The sequence below is a fragment of the Branchiostoma belcheri genome, unplaced genomic scaffold (assembly GCF_001625305.1).
Source record: "Branchiostoma belcheri isolate BF01 breed outbred unplaced genomic scaffold, Haploidv18h27 scaffold49, whole genome shotgun sequence".
NCBI lineage: Eukaryota > Metazoa > Chordata > Leptocardii > Amphioxiformes > Branchiostomatidae > Branchiostoma > Branchiostoma belcheri.
In genome coordinates, this window is record NW_017804120.1 from 508,371 (window position 1) to 526,963 (window position 18,593).

Genomic DNA, 18,593 nt, shown 5'->3' on the forward strand with positions numbered 1-18,593 from the left:
AGATGTTGCTGACACGTCGNGCCCCTGCTTACTCCCCGCTGCCATTGCTTTGGCAAAAGGTGGTGATCCTGTCCACCGGAGGATCTGGCGATACGTTAAGAAACCCGCGACCTTTTTGGCAAAAATTTGTCAAGGCACACTGTGCGATACAGAGTTTTACAGGCGCTTCAGGATGTCGAGGGGAACATTTTAGATGCTCTGTGACAAACTGAACCCTGACCTCCCGCTGTCGCGAGTTCTCTATACGCACTTTAAGTTGTCGGGGACTCCCGCTGAGTTGTCGGCCGACAACTTTGGAGCTGTCGTCAGAAAATTTCATGACAGCGGGACTACGCTGTCGGGAATCCTCTCTAGACGGCGTTCCTGCTGTCGGCGTGCCGCTGTCGGCAGTTACCGCTGTCGCGAAATGCTTCGTCTAGAGTGGGCCTAAGTTGCTGCCACGTAAAAGTTGGTATTGCATATAAAAAAAGAAATATCACTCCGTAATCCATGACCAGGCGAAGTCACATTGAAATCATATTGCGTTCAGACGCAAATCGCGATGCGGGGAAACCGATTCGAAACCACCTCTAGAAGTGGCTTGGGATCGAGGCGCTTTCAATGTGATTTGGAGCGTTCAGATGGAGCCACTTGAAACCGGCTTCGGGGTAAACCACATGTAAACCGCCTTGGGTGATTCCGTTTAGACACGGCCTTCAAATACAATAGAAGAGCGTCAACCTTTGGTCGAAACAGCTGAAAAGCTGTTTCAAGCTGAAAACGATTTTTTTCCAGTAATTCCATTGACAAATCCATCTAAGAAGTCTACATTCGTTTGTCATAAAACGAAGCTCTCGAAAACCCACAGCAGTCCAGTATCTCATTCTAGTATATTGCTTTACAGAAAAATAAGAAAGCTTGAAATATTGAAGTGTAGTGCTAAAATAGCACACTTACATAATACATTGGTAGTATAGTATTACGTTTCATACGCAAAAAACCTATTAATCTTTCATAATACCATGGTAGTATAGTATTACGTTTCATACGTAAAAAAAACTATTAATCTTTATATTTCTAGAGGTGTTCACAATTCTAGCACTTCAAAATTTGCGTTGCTTACTTAAATCATCGACCTTTTTCAATATCGATTTGTATGAAAATATCACCCCCAAAATTTCATGCGGAATTTTTCTTTTTCTTTTATTTTCTGGAGTGCTCTCAGTACAGCAATTGTGGTACACTTAAAGTATTATGCCTGGTTGACTTTTAGACTGGTGCTATTAAGACGTTATGTAACGAACCAAAATGTATTTTGAAATGTGGCTATTTTCATTCGTGGTTGGCATATGGCGTGTACAAGAAATTATTTCATTATCAATTCTAATTGATTATGGAATTTATTCAGATTGAACTTCGATACATGAAGCAACAATAGTAAAAAATATTTTTCAGTGGCCTTTTTTTTAAATCGATTTTTTTTTGTTTCCATTGTTTGGCAAGTGGTTGGTCAAAAACAGAATGAAATTTCGCGAACGTTATTAGGAATAAGAAGTGTTTTATTACAAACCTCTGATTCAGATACGCATACCTGCTCTGCTAATTCTCACTCAAACGCATTCACATATATGACAGGAGTCTAAATTCCTCCTACTATAAAACTGCAACATGATGTAACCCAACACTAGTTACCATGGCGACAGACGTCTGGTTTGAGGTCATTGACCTTTTGGTTTAGAGAAGAAGAGGAAGAAGAGCAAAAACAATATGTTTTTTTTCGGTAAACATAAAAATCGTCCCGTGCTGTGATTTCACAATATAATCTACGAGGATATTGCATTTAAAAATTTTGCAATTCCAATAAAATAAAAATAGAGAAAAAATAACCCAATCGTCGCGTGCTGTGATTTCACAATATAATCTACGAGGATATTGCATTTAAAAATGTTGCAATTCCAATAAAATAAGAAGAAGAAAAAAAGACCCAATCGTCGCGTACTGTGATTTTACAATATAATTTACAAGGACATTGCATTTAAAAATGTTGCAATTCCAATAAAATAAAAATAAAGAAAAAAATGACCCAATCGTCGCGTGCTGTGATTTCACAATATAATTTACGAGGATATTGCAATTTAAAAATGTTGCAATTCCAATAAAATAAAACAAGAAAAAACTAGAAAGGTAACATTTGCAACCAAATGCATAATGTTTACCTTCACATAAGATCTGCTCTGTTAATTCTAACTCAAATACATTCATATTTATGGTCAGACAGGAGTATAAATCCCTTCTGCTATAAAATTGCAACATGATGTAACCTAACACCAGTTACCATGGTGAGAAACAGTCTGATGGTTCAGTCAGGTCAGAGGACACTTTTTGGAGAAGAACGTAGCAAAAACGTAGCAAAAACAATATGTTTTCCTACGATAAACATAACCGGACCCGTTTATTACCCAATGGTCGCGTGCTGTGATTTTACAATATAATCTACATGCTGCATGCGGTATGTCAAGTGCGTAACCGCCTCCACAAAATCAATATTACCAAGGGCCAGCTTTGTATCAATGATTTACGCCGCCCAGAGATAATAAGAGATTTCAACCTATTTATAGGACTTGGGTCCACACGCAACTGGGATACGTGCTCACAATCTCAAAACAGATGCAAGGGGTAGATTCAGTGTAGTACTAGCGGTGCGCATTTTACCTAAGGCCACAGCAAGTAAATTTTATGGATGACATCCTCCGCAGACTCCAAATCTAATGCGAGCGAGCGAAAAAAAAAACAAGACGGGCCGAAAAAAAACAAGGTTTTTACAATTTAAAATTTTGACTCAATTTCATCGCACAAATGGTTTTGATTCAGTAGGAACATCACATATACACAGCCAGCATCACATATCACTGCATCAAAGTAAGAAAGAAACCATTAAATCAGAGCCTTTTTTTGTCTCCCCTCTTCGTGGTTATCTGCCATGCACCTTCCGGCATGGCAACAGACATCTTTGCTCATTTTCGGCATGTTGACCACTGTCAGAAGGCAACAAAATTTCTTGTGTCTTTTCCCCAAAATCAGGCGAAAATTAAAGCGCGCGCTGATGTCATCCAAAAAATTACTTACTGTGGCCTAAACTCTTTGGTTATTTATCCCATTTATTTAGTACTGAAACGTTTTGTCTTTTAAATACGTTCTAACTACTTTTACATGGGATAGGTGTAGGTAGAAAGTAGTAGCTAGTACAATGTACTCTGTACATTCGTGCATTTATCCCCCCGGGGAATGAACATGCAATAAAGTTTCAGTATTCCCACACGTAGACGTAGAAACGGGAGAAAGGCCGCAAGCCACTTCAAACGTTTTATCTGCTTAGAGATTACCGTATATTGACGTAGGCGTCCCCAGTAAATGAAAGGAAGTTCACGCCGTGGGACCCGATCGCGACGGTTTTCATGGTTACCTTCTGATTTTCTACCTTTTGTAACTCGCCGAATAAATTGTGGGCTTTTTGTCGGGAAACCTTTGGAAAGGTATAACGTCCTTGGTATAAAAAGGTCGCAACAACAAGAAAAAGCAACCAAAACACTGCAGTAACTAGAAAACGGCAGTATTCAGAACATGTAATTGTACCAACCATTAAACAGTAGCAATAGAAAACGGTAGCAACCAAAAAAGGTAGCAACCAAAAACCGGTAGCAACCAAAAAACGTTAGCAACCCAAAACTGGCAGTAACAAAAAACGTTAGCAACCAAAAAATGGTAGCAACCGAAAAAACGGTAGCAACCAAAAAAACGATAGCAACCAAAAACGGTAGCAACCAAAAAATGGTAGCAGCCAAAAAAACGGTAGCAGCCAAAAAACGGTACCAACAAAAACGGTAGTAACCCAAAAACAGTAACAACCAAAGATCGTTAGCAACCAAAAAATGGTAGCAACCAAAAAACGGTAGCAACCAAAAAACGGTAGCAACCAAAAAACGGTAGCAGCCAAAAAACGGTAGTAGCCAAAAAACGGTAGCAACATAAAACGGTAGCAAAAAAAAAACGGTAGTAACCGAAAAACGGTAGCAATAAAAAAACGGTAGCAACCAAAAAAAAACGGCAGCAGCTAAAAATCGGTAGCAACCATAAAACGTTAGCAATCAGGTGACGATCAAAATTCACCGTATTTTCAATGGATGGCACAAAAGTTTCCACAAAATTATTATTGTACTTAGTAATATGATCTTTCAAAATATACTTATCGAAATCGTCTTATTTATTTATGCTTTTCGTGGTGCTTTTACTATTCCTAAATCCTATCATCCTAGAATAACCAAAGCACCAAAAAGCATCTAAAATTAGACATAATTCCTGGTTTGATATTTCTGATCACTTAGTCCTATAAAGGGCTTGCATAACCATAGTTACGGCTTAAATGTATGACGTGTTCCTTGGTAATATATTCTAGGTTTTGGACCTAAGGTCTAAAGTTGGCGGCAAGACCATTTAGGTAAATACTTTTGGGGTTATTTTAAGGACATATATAAGTGCGACGTCATATATTACGCACGGACGTATTTTTATGGAATTAATATACATAACTTCGGCTTCTTTGTTCACGTTTTTTCCTTATTTTATATATTTCTTAAATTGGGGCAACGTAGGGAGGTAAGCAACGTAGATATCGATAGAATATCGCTACGAAATAAAATCCTACTGTCTGCCTCTAAATTCTTTTAATATTAGAAATAAAGGTAAGGCCTCTTTGAAATAACTAACCATGAAATTCAGTTCTAGAATCATTTCAATATGATGCCTTACTAATACTAGTAATAGCGTTAGGATATATTTTTGTTTTCCCAGTCATACTTCTTAAGCAAAGTAACTTAATACGTCTACTCTTAATGCCACGTGCCTATAACACGCGCCAAATGTTGTCTTATGAAAGGTAAAGACTTAGACGTGTCAATCAAATGCGTAGTCTGCATTTTTTCCTGGTGTTGAAAATTAAACCCCTAAAATTAAAACTCTATCTAATTCAAGATATCAAATATAACAACTTAATAAAAAAAATAGATATATGAATTTTCAAGCTTTACAGAAAAAAAATCCCAGTTTCGGAAAAAAATCCCAGTTTAGAAAAAAAATTCCCAGTTTAGAAAAAAAATTCCCAGTTTAGAAAAATTTCCCAGTGTAGCAAAAAATTCCCAGTTTAGTTTATAGAAAAAAAGCTTCGTAGTTTAGAAAAACATTTTATGGTAAAACTATGGATGATACATGGTGTAGAAGATTGCGTTTGAATGATATAACGTGTTTGTCGGTGCGTTTAAAGGTCTGGTTAAATCCTAGCCTGCGGCTACTGGAGGGACCAACGCGGAGCGTACTACGTGCGGAAACTCACCCTCCCACGGGGCGATCTAGAAACTATACAAACGGGGGAAAACTTTTAACAGTACGATTTTTTCGTTCCCTTTTACTTAATTTCTATTGGTTAACGGTTCAAAATATAGACATTAAAAAAGTGCGTCTTTAACTTAAAAAAACTTAATTTTGGTCCCTTTTATTTTCTTTTTATGGTATGCACTCCTTAGAAAAGTTTGAAACTTTGACATTTTTATAACTTCAGTGCATTCACTTTGTAGGATGTTATTTTATCGGACGATTTTAAAAAGGCATTAATTCATTTTATACATAGCGCTATTTTTGTTAATGTCAAAAGTAAAAAAAACAGGGCTTTCTGGTCCATTTTGTAGCTGTCTATTTCGTTCCTTGCGACATATTAGACAATTTTTTTTGGTACAAAATTTTTTATCAAGTCATTGCATGTTAGAAAGTTCCTAGACCTCTTAACTACACGTGCATTTTGTTTATTGTAAGAGAAACCTAAACAACAAGCACTTCAAAAGGTAACCGAGCTCCTGAAATAAATGACATCATATCTAAAAATATAAGCTATCTATTTCCACCCAACACAGAGGGACAAAAGACGCAAAACACGTTTATTGAAATTCTGTCAAGTGTAGAAACAAACCCTCTTGGAAACGTGCTTAGGCTATATTTAAAGAATATTAGAGTCATAAGTTTTGCCGCTAAAAATAAGAATTTAAAACAAAAAGCGTCACTCCTTCTAATAGATACGGGAATAGGAAATTCGCTACATGTTTATTTTATGACAGACAGGTAGAAAAATACTCGGTACATTTTTGGACACCCCTCTCTTTAGCACCCCACGTGCCCTTTCCTTTTAAGTCAGGAAACCCCAGAAGGAGTGGTGTAAATTTCATACCGTTTGGGGTAACCTAATCAGACCCAAGGGCACCTGTGGTTGGCCCCACCGCGACTCAGTTCACCTAAACTAAACAAAACGGAGAGGACTCTTGCCAAGCTAGATTTAAAACACGTATCGGTCTGCCTCATACCGTTGACTTTTAAATAAGTGACTCTTAAAATAATTAGTAAAGCGTTTCTTGTCGACATGTTACACGAAACGGTGTTCCATGGGGTTTTGAAAAACTTTAAATGGAACCTTCTTTTCAGAGCCACGCCTTGGAAACCGTTAAACAACCAGACACACCTACAATACTATTGGTAATAGTAGAGGATGGGTTTTTGTTTGTGACCGCAGTTAACCTCCAGTCAAGACTATCTCATTACTGGGTTTGTTGTGGAAAGACAGGGAGTTAGCCTTGACCGCTAACATGGGTGAACTGACTCCGCCACAAGTAGTACTCAACCTGAGAACAGTTACTAAACCAATCAAAAGCTTTTAATAAATCTACAACAAGACAACCAAAATGATGATAAGATTTGGGTAGCAGTGGGGTTAGCGTACAGTCACCGTAGTCTGGAATTCCAGAAAACATATGAATTAATTGGTAGCGCTGCCTATCAATTACAAAGACAGCCCATATAAATGCTGAATTTTGTGAGACCTTTGTTGAATTATTTCTATGATTCTTTTATGTATCTCTTTCTGGCAACTGTATTTCAGTGATTAAATAAAATGGACCAAAGTTATGAAATTTTGACAGTTTTTGCATGTAGGTGAAAATTGGGTGACTAGTTCTTTGATCCCTAGCGGTTTTTCTGGTACTGCAGATATTTTCTTTTGTTTAATGACTCAAATTTTTGCTTCTTTTGCAGATGCAAAGACCGTTGCCAGTGGATGTAGAGAGATTTAAAGCCGTCAACAAAAATGTAAGTATTAAAAATGTTTCACTTTAATTATCACATACGTCTTCTAAAAGACGAGAGGGGAATATTTTACATTAGCTAGCAAATGCCAGCTCTTTAACCATCCATTCATAAAGCCCACCAAAGAGCTATTTTGTTGATAAACTGTATTATGATACAGGTGTAAATAAAGCTTTGTTGCTAGAGGATTAACAATACAACATGTATATAAAAAAATTCAGAAGTGACATGTTTTCAATAATCAATTAGTGGCATATAGAAGACTGACTATAATACTTGTCATAAGTGATTAACAACAGAATGGATGTCAGAAGAAAATGAATGGGTATGTAATATAGTGTTTGTAAAGGTGTATAAGGGTCTCCTAGGCAATTCAAAGGGCAATTGACTCTGATCATGCAACAATGTCCAAGTCTATATATTATTTTCAAATGGCATTGTGACAATACAAAAGCATTATTAAAGGCTTGAACCAAAGATTGCAAGCAATGTGGTGCTATAGGTTGTAGGAGGAATCTTAAAGCCCAAAATTTGAGCATATTTTGATTTAAAGAATAAAAACATCACTTATTATATAAGTTTGAAAATTATTGGTATTCAAAATAAATCTATCAAAAATTAGTTTCTTGTTTATTGCAAATTAGTTATCTCTAGCTCCTAGTAAATTTTTCACCACTTTACTAAAAAAAAAAAATAAAGTGGTTGCAAACAACGCTCTTTTTTTCCCTAGGGGGGTCTTATGAGAAAAACAATGTTAAAGGCATCCAGTACAGTTTTTAGGACTTGGAAACCCGATTTTTCAATGTCAATATTCTAGTCACTTATCTACACACTACATCATACTATCTGTTGAAACCTCACTATCCCAATGTATATTGAACCTCATGGAGCAAAACATTCCCAAAATTCTGATGGAAAATGGTTACTGGAAGGGCCCTGGGCTGATTTTAGGGTACCACCCAGAAAATAAAGGACTAATCTTGGGGCTTGTTTTTGCAGTTTTAGAAGCCCAAAGTATGAAATGCTGATTAAAATGTGCTAATGTGGAGCAGTATGTGTCAATATCATAAAAATTGTCTTATTCAGAATATTTCCAGTTTTGCTGCCCTGAAATTGCATTGGATGCCTTTAAGAATACTACAGCGCAGGGGGTAAGTGTCTTTGAAGGGGGCCATCACATAAATCAATGGCTAAAAGCACCCAAAAAACACCAGACGCATGTACGAATGAAATAGAGCGTTACAAGTGCTGTTAGGATGGTATGTGCCATAAGAGTCCTTTCAACTGTGCACTCTAAATCATCGGTAAAAATAACAACGGCGGCGAAAAAAAGCAACAACGCGTACACGCAACATACCAGGCTTTTTTATAGGGATAAAATGTTACATTGAACATTGTAACACTCAACGCTATTACCTTGGCGTTAAAAAACGACAGGGCTCCGCCCAGACGATTTACGGTTTGTTTGGTTAGAGACTGTTGTACGTGCATACTATTAGGTGAATGGGGTAATGTAGAGGGGTAGGTTTTGGTTATTTAACTAGATGGACACCAGTAATGAATAATTTATACATTATACCAGTTTTTAAGCTTTGGTAACATACTAGTATCCAAAATTAATGATGTATTGTATAATTTATGATATTTGTAATATACACAGTCACATAAACCATTACAACATGTATTCAAACATTGAGGTAAAATTCAGGTATTGTCATGGAACTTAGGTTCAACATTGAGTGAGATTGAATGCCTATATAATAAATCTTATTATATATAATAATAACTATAGTTTTTAAACAAAATTCAAATGCTATGTTAATAACAACATTTTAGTAAAAAAAATTGACAGACTAGAGTACGTGTCTCAAAATACAAATTTTCATATACCAAAAATTTATGACAAATACACACAGGGTATGGTGTTCAATTGTTTTGTAATTCAAGGTTTCTTTGTTTCACAATGATTCAGCAAAACCTGTGCCTCACCTATATCTAAGTCTTTGTTGTATTCAGTTTGTATTTATCAGTTTTGACTATATTACATGTAGCTAGATGCATAATCATAAGGCCACACTGACTTAATTTTATGGATGACATCCTCTGAAGACCCCCAAACTAGTGCGCGTGGGCGAAAAAAAGAAAAATCCAGCCAAAAATAAAAATGCTACTAAACCATAGGAATACAAAGCCGATATTGTGAATTTTGCGCATTACATAGCGACGTATACGACAGGCCGGCACATGCTGGATTTTTTATGGAATTAATGAATCGACACTGTACGAATGTACTGAGTTCTTGACCCGTGGAGCTTCGGCAGCCTGGGTGCCATCCTCCACCGACGAGATACCAGCGACTTCGTTGTCGCTAACTACCATGGACTACCCAGGCCTAAAACCAGGCCAGAGCCTCGGAAGACGTGATCTTTTTTTTTTTTTTGAGATCAGGCGAAAACTAATGCGCGCGCAGATGTCATCCATAAAATTAAGGCGGTGTGGCCTAACCTTGAAAAGCACAATTGCAACCAGCATAAAATCTACAGCATCTAGTACGTCCTTACCACCTGAAATGGTCCATAAAACAAAACAGTTCAAGACTCTCAACTGACATCCGGCAACCTTCTTGAGTATCTCTTAAGACAGCTTGTAATAACAGCTGTTAAGTCAAGACTGTGTGAGTGATGGTCCTTAAGGGTTCAATGGTTCGACCTTAAGACCACACCTGTAGACCCGAGGTAAGTGTCTTTGAGTCAGAGGGACCTTAAGGTGTTTTTTGTGGAATTTAAGATAGGTTGGTCCTGATGCACCTGTAAAATTTGATGGTGCCAGTGTAACAGCTCAGAACATCCCCCTGCCCCAGATTAACCCCGGGGGTACATTCTAACCAGGGGTACATTCTAGCCTGTTACACCTGAGTGAGTGTCTATGATATAAATTTTCCTAATCAAATTATGACAAGTAGATAAGGGAGCTGCTAGTAAGTATTATGTCAATCATTTCCCTAAAACAGTGATTCAGGCCAAGTAATTATGATACTTGATCCTGATTGGTCACAACACAGGGACACTTAATCTAATCAAACATTCCTCATCCACATTACCCCAGTGTCCCGGAGTGAACCACATTTTTTTGGACCCCCACGACAAACCGCATTGCGTTACTGGGGGCCTATTCACCGGTTATGACTAGTCGAGGGCTTAAAACCACCACCCAAAAGTAAACAAACTCGGTAACCAAGTGACTGAAACTCTATTTTGTGAAGTGACTGTTCAAGTGTGGGGAGTGTTGGTCGGATGTGCATTCAGGCCTGGGGGTTGTGTGTACAGGAAATGTCGTAGAAGGGACAGTTCAGATGATATCTCAGGAAGGGGTGGGACTGAATCTGTGGTAGGGACCGATCACACGATAGCTGGGGCCTGCACGACAGGCTAATTTCAAACTCTCTTTTAGGGCTTTTTTAGATTTTGAAATGAATACTTTTCGTATGTGTGTGTTAACTAATCTAATATGTTTCTCTGTTTCCTTTCCAGAAACAATCACAAGATATCTTCAACAACGAGTACACAACAACAACAACAACAACGACAGAGAACAACAACACCAACGACACAAGTCTTTACTCCAAACAGAGATTGGCGCCACCCTCTCCTGATGGGCACCGTAGCAGCAATGATCCCTCCCCTGAGTAAGTAACCATTTAGGGACAAACCAGTAATGATGGTATGGGGGTTATGATAAGGGTTTATTTCAACAACGAAAAATTCTTTGCAAGAGGTGTCACAGAAAATTCTGAAATATGCACTTTTGTTAGAATGCAAAATTTAACTAGAAAGGCCAATATTTGCTTTGGAGCAAATACAGCGATGGGTTCACCACATTTTACCACATGGCAGGGAAAGAATGAGAAACACAAGGGAAAACAATGATTTACATTGATATAACTATAATATGAAGTAACATACAACTAAAACAACAGTTGGATAGCTATTCCCTACTTTATTGGTTAGGATTTTTAATTGCATAATGCAAACTGTTGATTTTCAAAATAAAAAAAACGTTCATGCCCCGCATTCCAATGCTGGAGCAGAAAAGCTTGAAATACCTACCAAAACACTTGAATAAAGACATACTGTCAGTATGGAAATACTCTGTGCAGGTGTTAATCAAGTTAAATCCCAACAGCCAATCAGCAAGAAATGCTCTGTGCAGGTGGAAATGCTCAGTGTGCAGGTGTTAATCAAGTTAAATTCCAACAGCCAATCAGCAAGAAGTATAGAGGAAAGCTGCATGCCTATTGGTTGATTCCCTGCATTCCATTGTGATGACTCATGCCCAGACGTGGTAAACATGGCACACTAACACAGTAATACATTAGCTATAATACAGCCAAAAAACTCAAATAAAACCATTCTAAAAGCCTGTATCACAAACATTTAAAAAACGCCTAGGGGTATTTGCCCACTGTACCTCCATACCAAATTTCAGGACCTTAGGCCCTAAAATGAAGAAGCTGAATCCATTTAAAAAATGGCAGGAGGAGAAGGAGAAGAAGAAACATCAGAAAAAGCAATATGGTTTCACCACACCACTTCGTGGTGTAGTGAACCCATAAAAATTTTTACTTCACCAACTGGAAGGTAGAAAATGTGAAAGGGACAAGTAGAACACAAAATCTCCTGGGAATCGAACCTGGGTCGCCAACTCACGAACCCAACGCACAGACATGTGCCATCAACTGATAGACAGGTCAGTTGATGGCACTTTAACCCCTGACTGTTAGATATTTTAAAAATTATAAGTACAGTCAAATTTCTCGTTCCGTCAATACAAGCACTACTGTATGTATATAACCAAAAAAACTATCAGATTTTCAAAACAAAGTTAACTACTAGTAACTTAAATGTTATTTTCAAAATACAGTAACATATCTTTCAGTTCAAAGCACAGTGCTATATTGACAACTAAGCTATGCACTTAGGAGTCAAGGGTACATGTACACTGGCACCCTTCAACAGAGTACGCTGAATAGAATGTCGTTATTTCACATTCCAATGCCAAGAAGCAATTATTTCTCAGCGTGGGGTGTTTTCCTAACAGTGTGACAAGAGACTGTAGTGTGTGGACTAGTTACTGTGGGACTTTCTAGTCATTCAGAGTGTCAGTGTGTGGGTACTGTGTGGTGAAAGATTTAAACAAAAATCCAACCAAAACATTAGTACAAGTTGAATTCTCCAACAAAGAAGGGGCCCCGCAAGCCCTTTTCTGTAGAGTGTAATCGCCGTTTTAATTCTACGTAGAGCGTAGACGGACGCTCTAATTCAACGTAGAGCGTGATTGGCGCATTTCGCATAGAGCGTATTCTCCGTTTTAATTCCATGTAATGCGTTGTGGCCAATTTATCGTAAAGCGTAATCAAGAAGTTTCCCAATTCAGTGTAGAGTGTTATCGGGACCCCCCCTTGCAGGCCCCAAAGAACTGAGTCATTTCTAGATAGAATAAGAGTTTAAATTTGGATCTAACGGCTTAACGTTACATTAATTTTGTAATGTGTGTATACATGTACATGTAACATTCTTGAAAGTATATGTCACAATACTAAAGCTGTTATGAGAAACATTCTTAAAGCTGTTACAGTATTTACTTTAAATTTGTATATATTAAAGGAAACATTTTATAAAATGAAACAAAAACTGCTGACAAGGGAAAAATTCATGTTAGTCAATAATCAAATTTCTGATTAAAAAACAGACAAATTATGCAAAAATGCAACATTTTCTTCTCAATTGAGTAAACTTTCTTTTTTATTTTATCTTTCAGTTAAAAGAAAAAGTACATAAAGATTCAAAACAGGAGAATTTCACAGGGTATTAAGTTACACCTTTGTTTTGAAATTATTTCGTGCTTGAAAAAATGCAGTTACAGTTGAAAACACTGCTTGAACTTTTACTATTAATAACTTACGACTTACAGACATTGAAAAATGACATGAGCAAAAGTTCAAGCAGTGATTTCATCTGTTACTGCATTTTTTTCTGGCTAATTGAAAAGGCAAACAAAACGCCTGCTTTAGCATGAATAGTCCATCGACATGTTTGCTGCACAAAAGACCTTGCCCCTATATTTCAACATTTAGATGGAACAAAACACAGATAAAACCCCATGCACACCCTCCTATACACAGGAACAACCCCATACACACTCTTATATTTGTGAAAAGCTTGCAATTACAGTTACATGAATGGTGTGCTGATTGACAGCAGTTACTATGGCAACGGCTTTATCACACAGTCTTTTGACGTCAAACTGTTTCCAGGAAAAAATTCCGGCCTTTATAGTCTTTGTATCAGGAATCTGTTGACATCAAATGTCTGAAATACTCAATACATCTTCCAAAGTCTTTTTTTTCAACGAATGATTGTCCATCATATGCCTTAATTGAAAAGTTTTGGAATAAGTTACATGTCAGAGAAGATTTTCATGTTTTGCTTCAATGAACAAGATGACAAAATTAGATACCTTCTAGCATATTTCTTTCAAATTGCAAGTCTCATTAGCATGAAAATTCTACAGAAAAAAAATGGTTTGGTCAAGATTTGCTCTCCTATTTCTCAAGTTTTTCAACAGATTGTTGTTGTCAATAGTGATTTTCTTGTATTGTCCATGCTTCACCTGCCAAAGTGATTTTTTTCTAACTCCAGGTGTTTCGCCTGCCAAAGTGATTTTTTTCTAACTCCCAGGTGTTTCGCCTGCCAAAGTGATTTGTTTCTAACTCCCAGGTGTTTCGCCTGCCAAAGTGATTTGTTTCTTACTCTAGGTGTTTCACCTGCCAAAGTGATTTGTTTCTAACTCCAGGTGTTTCACCTGCCAAAGTGATTTGTTTCTTACTCTAGGTGTTTCACCTGCCAAAGTGATTTTTTAAACTCCCAGGTGTTTCACCTGCAAAAGTGACATGTTTCTAACTCCCAGGTGTTTCGCCTGCCAAAGTGATTTTTTTTATCTCCAGGTGTTCCACCTGCCAAAGTGATTTGTTTCTAACTCCAGGTGTTTCACCTAAGTGACATGTTTCTAACTCCCAGGTGTTTCACCTGCCAAAGTGATTTTTTTCTAACTTCCAGGTGTTTCACCTGTCAAAGTGATTTTTTCTAACTTTCAGGTATTTCAACTGCCAAAGTGATGTGTTTCCAACTTTCAGGTGTTTGGCTTGCTATTTTGATTATTTTCTAATTTCAAGGTGTTTCACCTTCCAATTGGAAGACTAGTGTTCTTTTTTAAGAAATTCCTCACTAGAAGTTTTGCTAGCCAAAAAAAAGGTTTGTTCTAACTCCCAGATGTTTCCCCCTCCTGTGATTTTTCCCTTACTATTCAGGTGTTTCACCTGCCAAAGTGACGCATTCTCCCCCACCTGTAGATCACCCGTAGCACCTGTTTGGTCAGCACAAGGATGTTACCTTAGTCCTTCACACGTTTGCGGCGCAAACAAGGGCGACATTTTCACCGCAAACACGTCAACGCGGTGTCACTGTTCCAACAACGCCGCGCTCTGAACACACTTTCACGTGTGAAACGCAAATATTGGGATGTCTACAGTAGCAAACCTATTACTGTGTTAAAAAGGAGTTACTTTGTTGGTAATGCCAACAAAAAGTTCACAAGGACTGTATTCAAACGTGTTCGAGCCAACCTGAAACTTTTTCTGTCATTCAACTTTCTTGACGTAACATTATGTCAAACACTGAAGGCCCAATACTTCTTACGGGGTGCAATTTTGAAATCTTCTGAAACCCTCTGAAACTCAGCAAAATTTTGAAATCTGCCCCTGAAACGCTGTGCAATGTATTTCCTACATTTTGAAGGGCAAATTTTGCTAAGGTTAATGACATCTCTTTCTTTATACGCTAATTTTAATATGTGTCAAAGATGACGGATTGGGCAAAAATTTTGACCAACAAAATCAACATCTTCAGATGGACTGAAGGAATCTTTGTCAACTTGAAACTAAACATGACTACCAAAAAGTCCTTCAGAATTCATAGAAATAGTGTTTCAGAGGGTCAAGATTTCTAAATTTTTCTGGAGGAGCATGCCACCTTAGATTGAGATGCTTCTGACATTTTGCACCTTCAGTGCTCAACATGATTTAATTATTAGTCTTGATTTGATTTGATTTATTGAAATTGCAACAGTGCAATACATGCGTAACAGAGGCAGCTGTTGCTGGTGTTGTGTCCCGCACATAGAAACGAATACTGGACAGACAATACTCATTTTCACTTGAGTCTAGTGGGGAAAGTCGTGTAAAGTGCCTTGAATCCCAAGGGCACAAGATCGGTGGCATGTCAGGACTCGAACCCGGGACCTCTTGATTCCGAGTCGCGCACGCTGCTGTTGCGCCACACGACCCCACATTAGTCTTACATCAAACAAAATTCAGAAAGAGATGACAAAAAATTTTCAGGCAGTCTAGAACACTCTTTTCGTCTGACCTCTCTTCATTCTAATAGTACGACCCTTACTTGGAATGGTAATTGTTTTCCAACGTCCATTCCAAACATTGGAAAGAAAACATCGGCGAAGTGCTAATGTCACGAACTGCCTTTTCATCGCACTGACACCAATCGCAGCGGGTATGTGCGTACCGTTACGCTGGAATACCCCCGTTTACCTGTTTTGAGTTCCAATGGCGTCAAAAACTGTCAACGCTACATAGACGCCATGTCACATTGAACCTAAAAACAGAACCGGTCTGTACTAGAGCGGTCGTTTGAACTCCATTTCTTAGAAGAATGTTGATCTCGCCACTCTGACATCTTGTTTACCAGACCGAGAAGGTTCAAAAGACCAGACGTTGTGCACATAAAAATGCTGCTTTAAAGACTGAAAATCTTGAAAAGAATATTTGCTAAGAGCGAATAAATTTGCCAACTGTACAATGTCATGTATATGATAATCTTTCACTCCATACCTGTAACAGTTGCAAATTAAAGTCTTTATGAAGAGATTATCTCAATTTTTATTTTTTATCTTTTGTTCAATGCTTTTAGGTGTATAAGTTACTATACAGAACTAGGAAGGCTGACATTTGCATTTCAAGCAAATACAGCATATTTCACTCCATCTCTCTCCCACAAAAAGGGACTGTTCCACACTCATTCCTGTGCAAAAGAAAAAAATCCCAAATAACTAAATCCCAAATAACTGCCCAAAATTGAACTATAATGTTCAATTTTTTATTGGACTTAAAACTTTTGATAATTTTCTAGTGCCCTGGTTGAAATCCATTGGTGCTTTTTACATGATTTTATTGTATAACTGACATAATTTGTGTTTTCTCTTGTATTTTTCAGCTATATGACAGTTGAAGCTCCAGTGGAATACAACGAATCTGAAGAAGATTTGATGAAAGAAATCGAGTCAAACTTCTAGTGACAGATATTATGCATTTTGTGCCATCACAATCATACTCTGCTTTTAGATGTGTCTCATTGGTTATTTTCGGACTTAAATGTTGCTGTCAACCTCATATCAAGGACATTATATGAAGACATTTTGTTTGCAGCGCAAAAGAGACCCCTAGCTGTTGTGTTTATTATTGCACAGTTCAAATTTGAATGTACCTGTCAACAGATACAGTGTACTTCTTTTATTAGACAAATCCTGCAATTGTGAAAAGTGTAAGTGCACAGATGCAACAGTGATAATAATATGGATTTTATGTATATATTAACTGTATAAACATAAAATATTTATCTAGAGTTTGTGAGGAACCAGTCCAATAATACGTTAACTCCCCAATTTGCTCAGCAAAGAATACAACTTAACAGGATACAACAGTATTTAAAGTATTGTTTGTTTCCATGGATGTTTCCCATAGCATTTTATAGTTACTGCAGACCTTCATTTTGTAAATGCGGTCACATGACCATGTCATGCCCATATTTGGTCATGCAGATTGTAGAGTCACTACTGCATGATGGGAAATCAAAATAGGCAAAGATACAAAGAATCAGGAACCGATTTTAATTAACCCTCATCTTGCTAATTTATTCTATTTGTTGACAATGAAATGATTTTATCCATGATATTATAGAGAAATCAGGGTAATCATACATCAATCTAAACGTATATTGCAAGATTTTTTCCCTAACTTGAACCATTTTGAGAACTGAGAAGTTTATACGTTGTATAGTACATATTCCGTCCGACAAATTAGCATATTATATAAAGATACTGTGTTTGCCAAAAGGAGATGACGTTATATATCAGTATTTGGAACATGCCATATTTTCTTCTTTTTTTATTATGACGCCTCTTTTGTTTTGTTAAAAGAGAATGTATTGATGAAACGATAGAAACAAAATTTTTTGGATTTCTCACAGCTTTTTCACATTTCAAACAATTTTCTTTATGACTAGTGATGTAAAAAAAAAACTAGATTTGGGTTGTTCCATTTAAAGTTGAAGGGGATTTCTTCACCCCACCTGCCACACCCCCGAAAATTGTTTTGGAATAGCCCCTAGTTTATCAATGAGGTCACTTGTAAAAGATAGTTTGTAGCTAACCTTCATCTAACAGTTTATGTTAAACCATTCAAAGAGTTACGATCAATGACATTACTTATAAATATGTAGTACATGTATTAGTTTGAAAATAGAACAGAAAAAAGTTTTTCAGAAGGAAACCTTGGTTGTATCATCATCAGGATTGTACATATTCAGTTGTCATCCACATTGTCACAACTATGTAAATGAGGTCACTGTAAGACATCACAAATATGCAAATGAGGTACTCTTTGTAGACCTTATTGTCATACCCTAGTGCCATACACTAAATACTGTCTACTATTATAGTAGGTATTGTTGTTTACTACCAGTAGTCAGAATGCAAACGATTGTGTCAATAATGCTAGTACGGCCATTTCTATATGACTGGACATGCAATGCTTAAATACTCGTAATAATGTTGTACGTAATACATGTACATATATTAGAGTCTGTGCATGTAATTCTTATGTGGTGGTTCAAAATTAACGATATTCATTGGTAAATAACTTATTTGTGTATTGTATAAGGATTTTGCAATAGCTGTAGACCCTGGATAAACTTGGCTGAACTATAGAGAGATCTTTGTTAGAGTCAAGTTCGTACTAGTACATTTGATCCGTCCAATATGCAGTTCGGAGAAAAATTGCATTGCTGGTATAATTGTTGTTCTGCCATTACATTAAAAAACAATCAAGGAGAGTCAATCAATGTTGTAGGAGGAAAAAAGGAAACATTTTGATGAATAAAACTGTACAATTCCAGGAAAGTGTACTCTCAGAAATGTTTGTGTTTGTGGTACATTGTACTTCATTATTTCAGTATAGTCATCAGAATGGCATGCAGAGCAAGCAACTAATAGGCATGCAGCTTTTCTCTATTCTTCTTGCTGATTGG

At 37.2% G+C, this 18,593-nt stretch overlaps 1 protein-coding gene across 2 annotated transcripts in view; it reads left to right on the top strand.

The window, feature by feature from the left end:
• Positions 1–17,740, top strand: part of LOC109479519 — a 21,323-nt gene extending 3,583 nt beyond the window's left edge. The window contains exons 2-4 of one of the 2 annotated variants that reach the window (XM_019781498.1): positions 7,108–7,161; positions 10,689–10,843; positions 16,503–17,740. In XM_019781498.1, coding sequence (XP_019637057.1) covers positions 7,108–7,161; positions 10,689–10,843; positions 16,503–16,581 — 288 coding nt within the window. In that variant the 3' untranslated portion in view covers positions 16,582–17,740. Of the gene's footprint in view, positions 1–7,107; positions 7,162–10,688; positions 10,848–16,502 lie in introns of those variants that run through there. The other variant, XM_019781499.1, reaches the window with a different exon arrangement.
• The last annotated feature ends 853 nt before the right edge of the window (positions 17,741–18,593 follow it).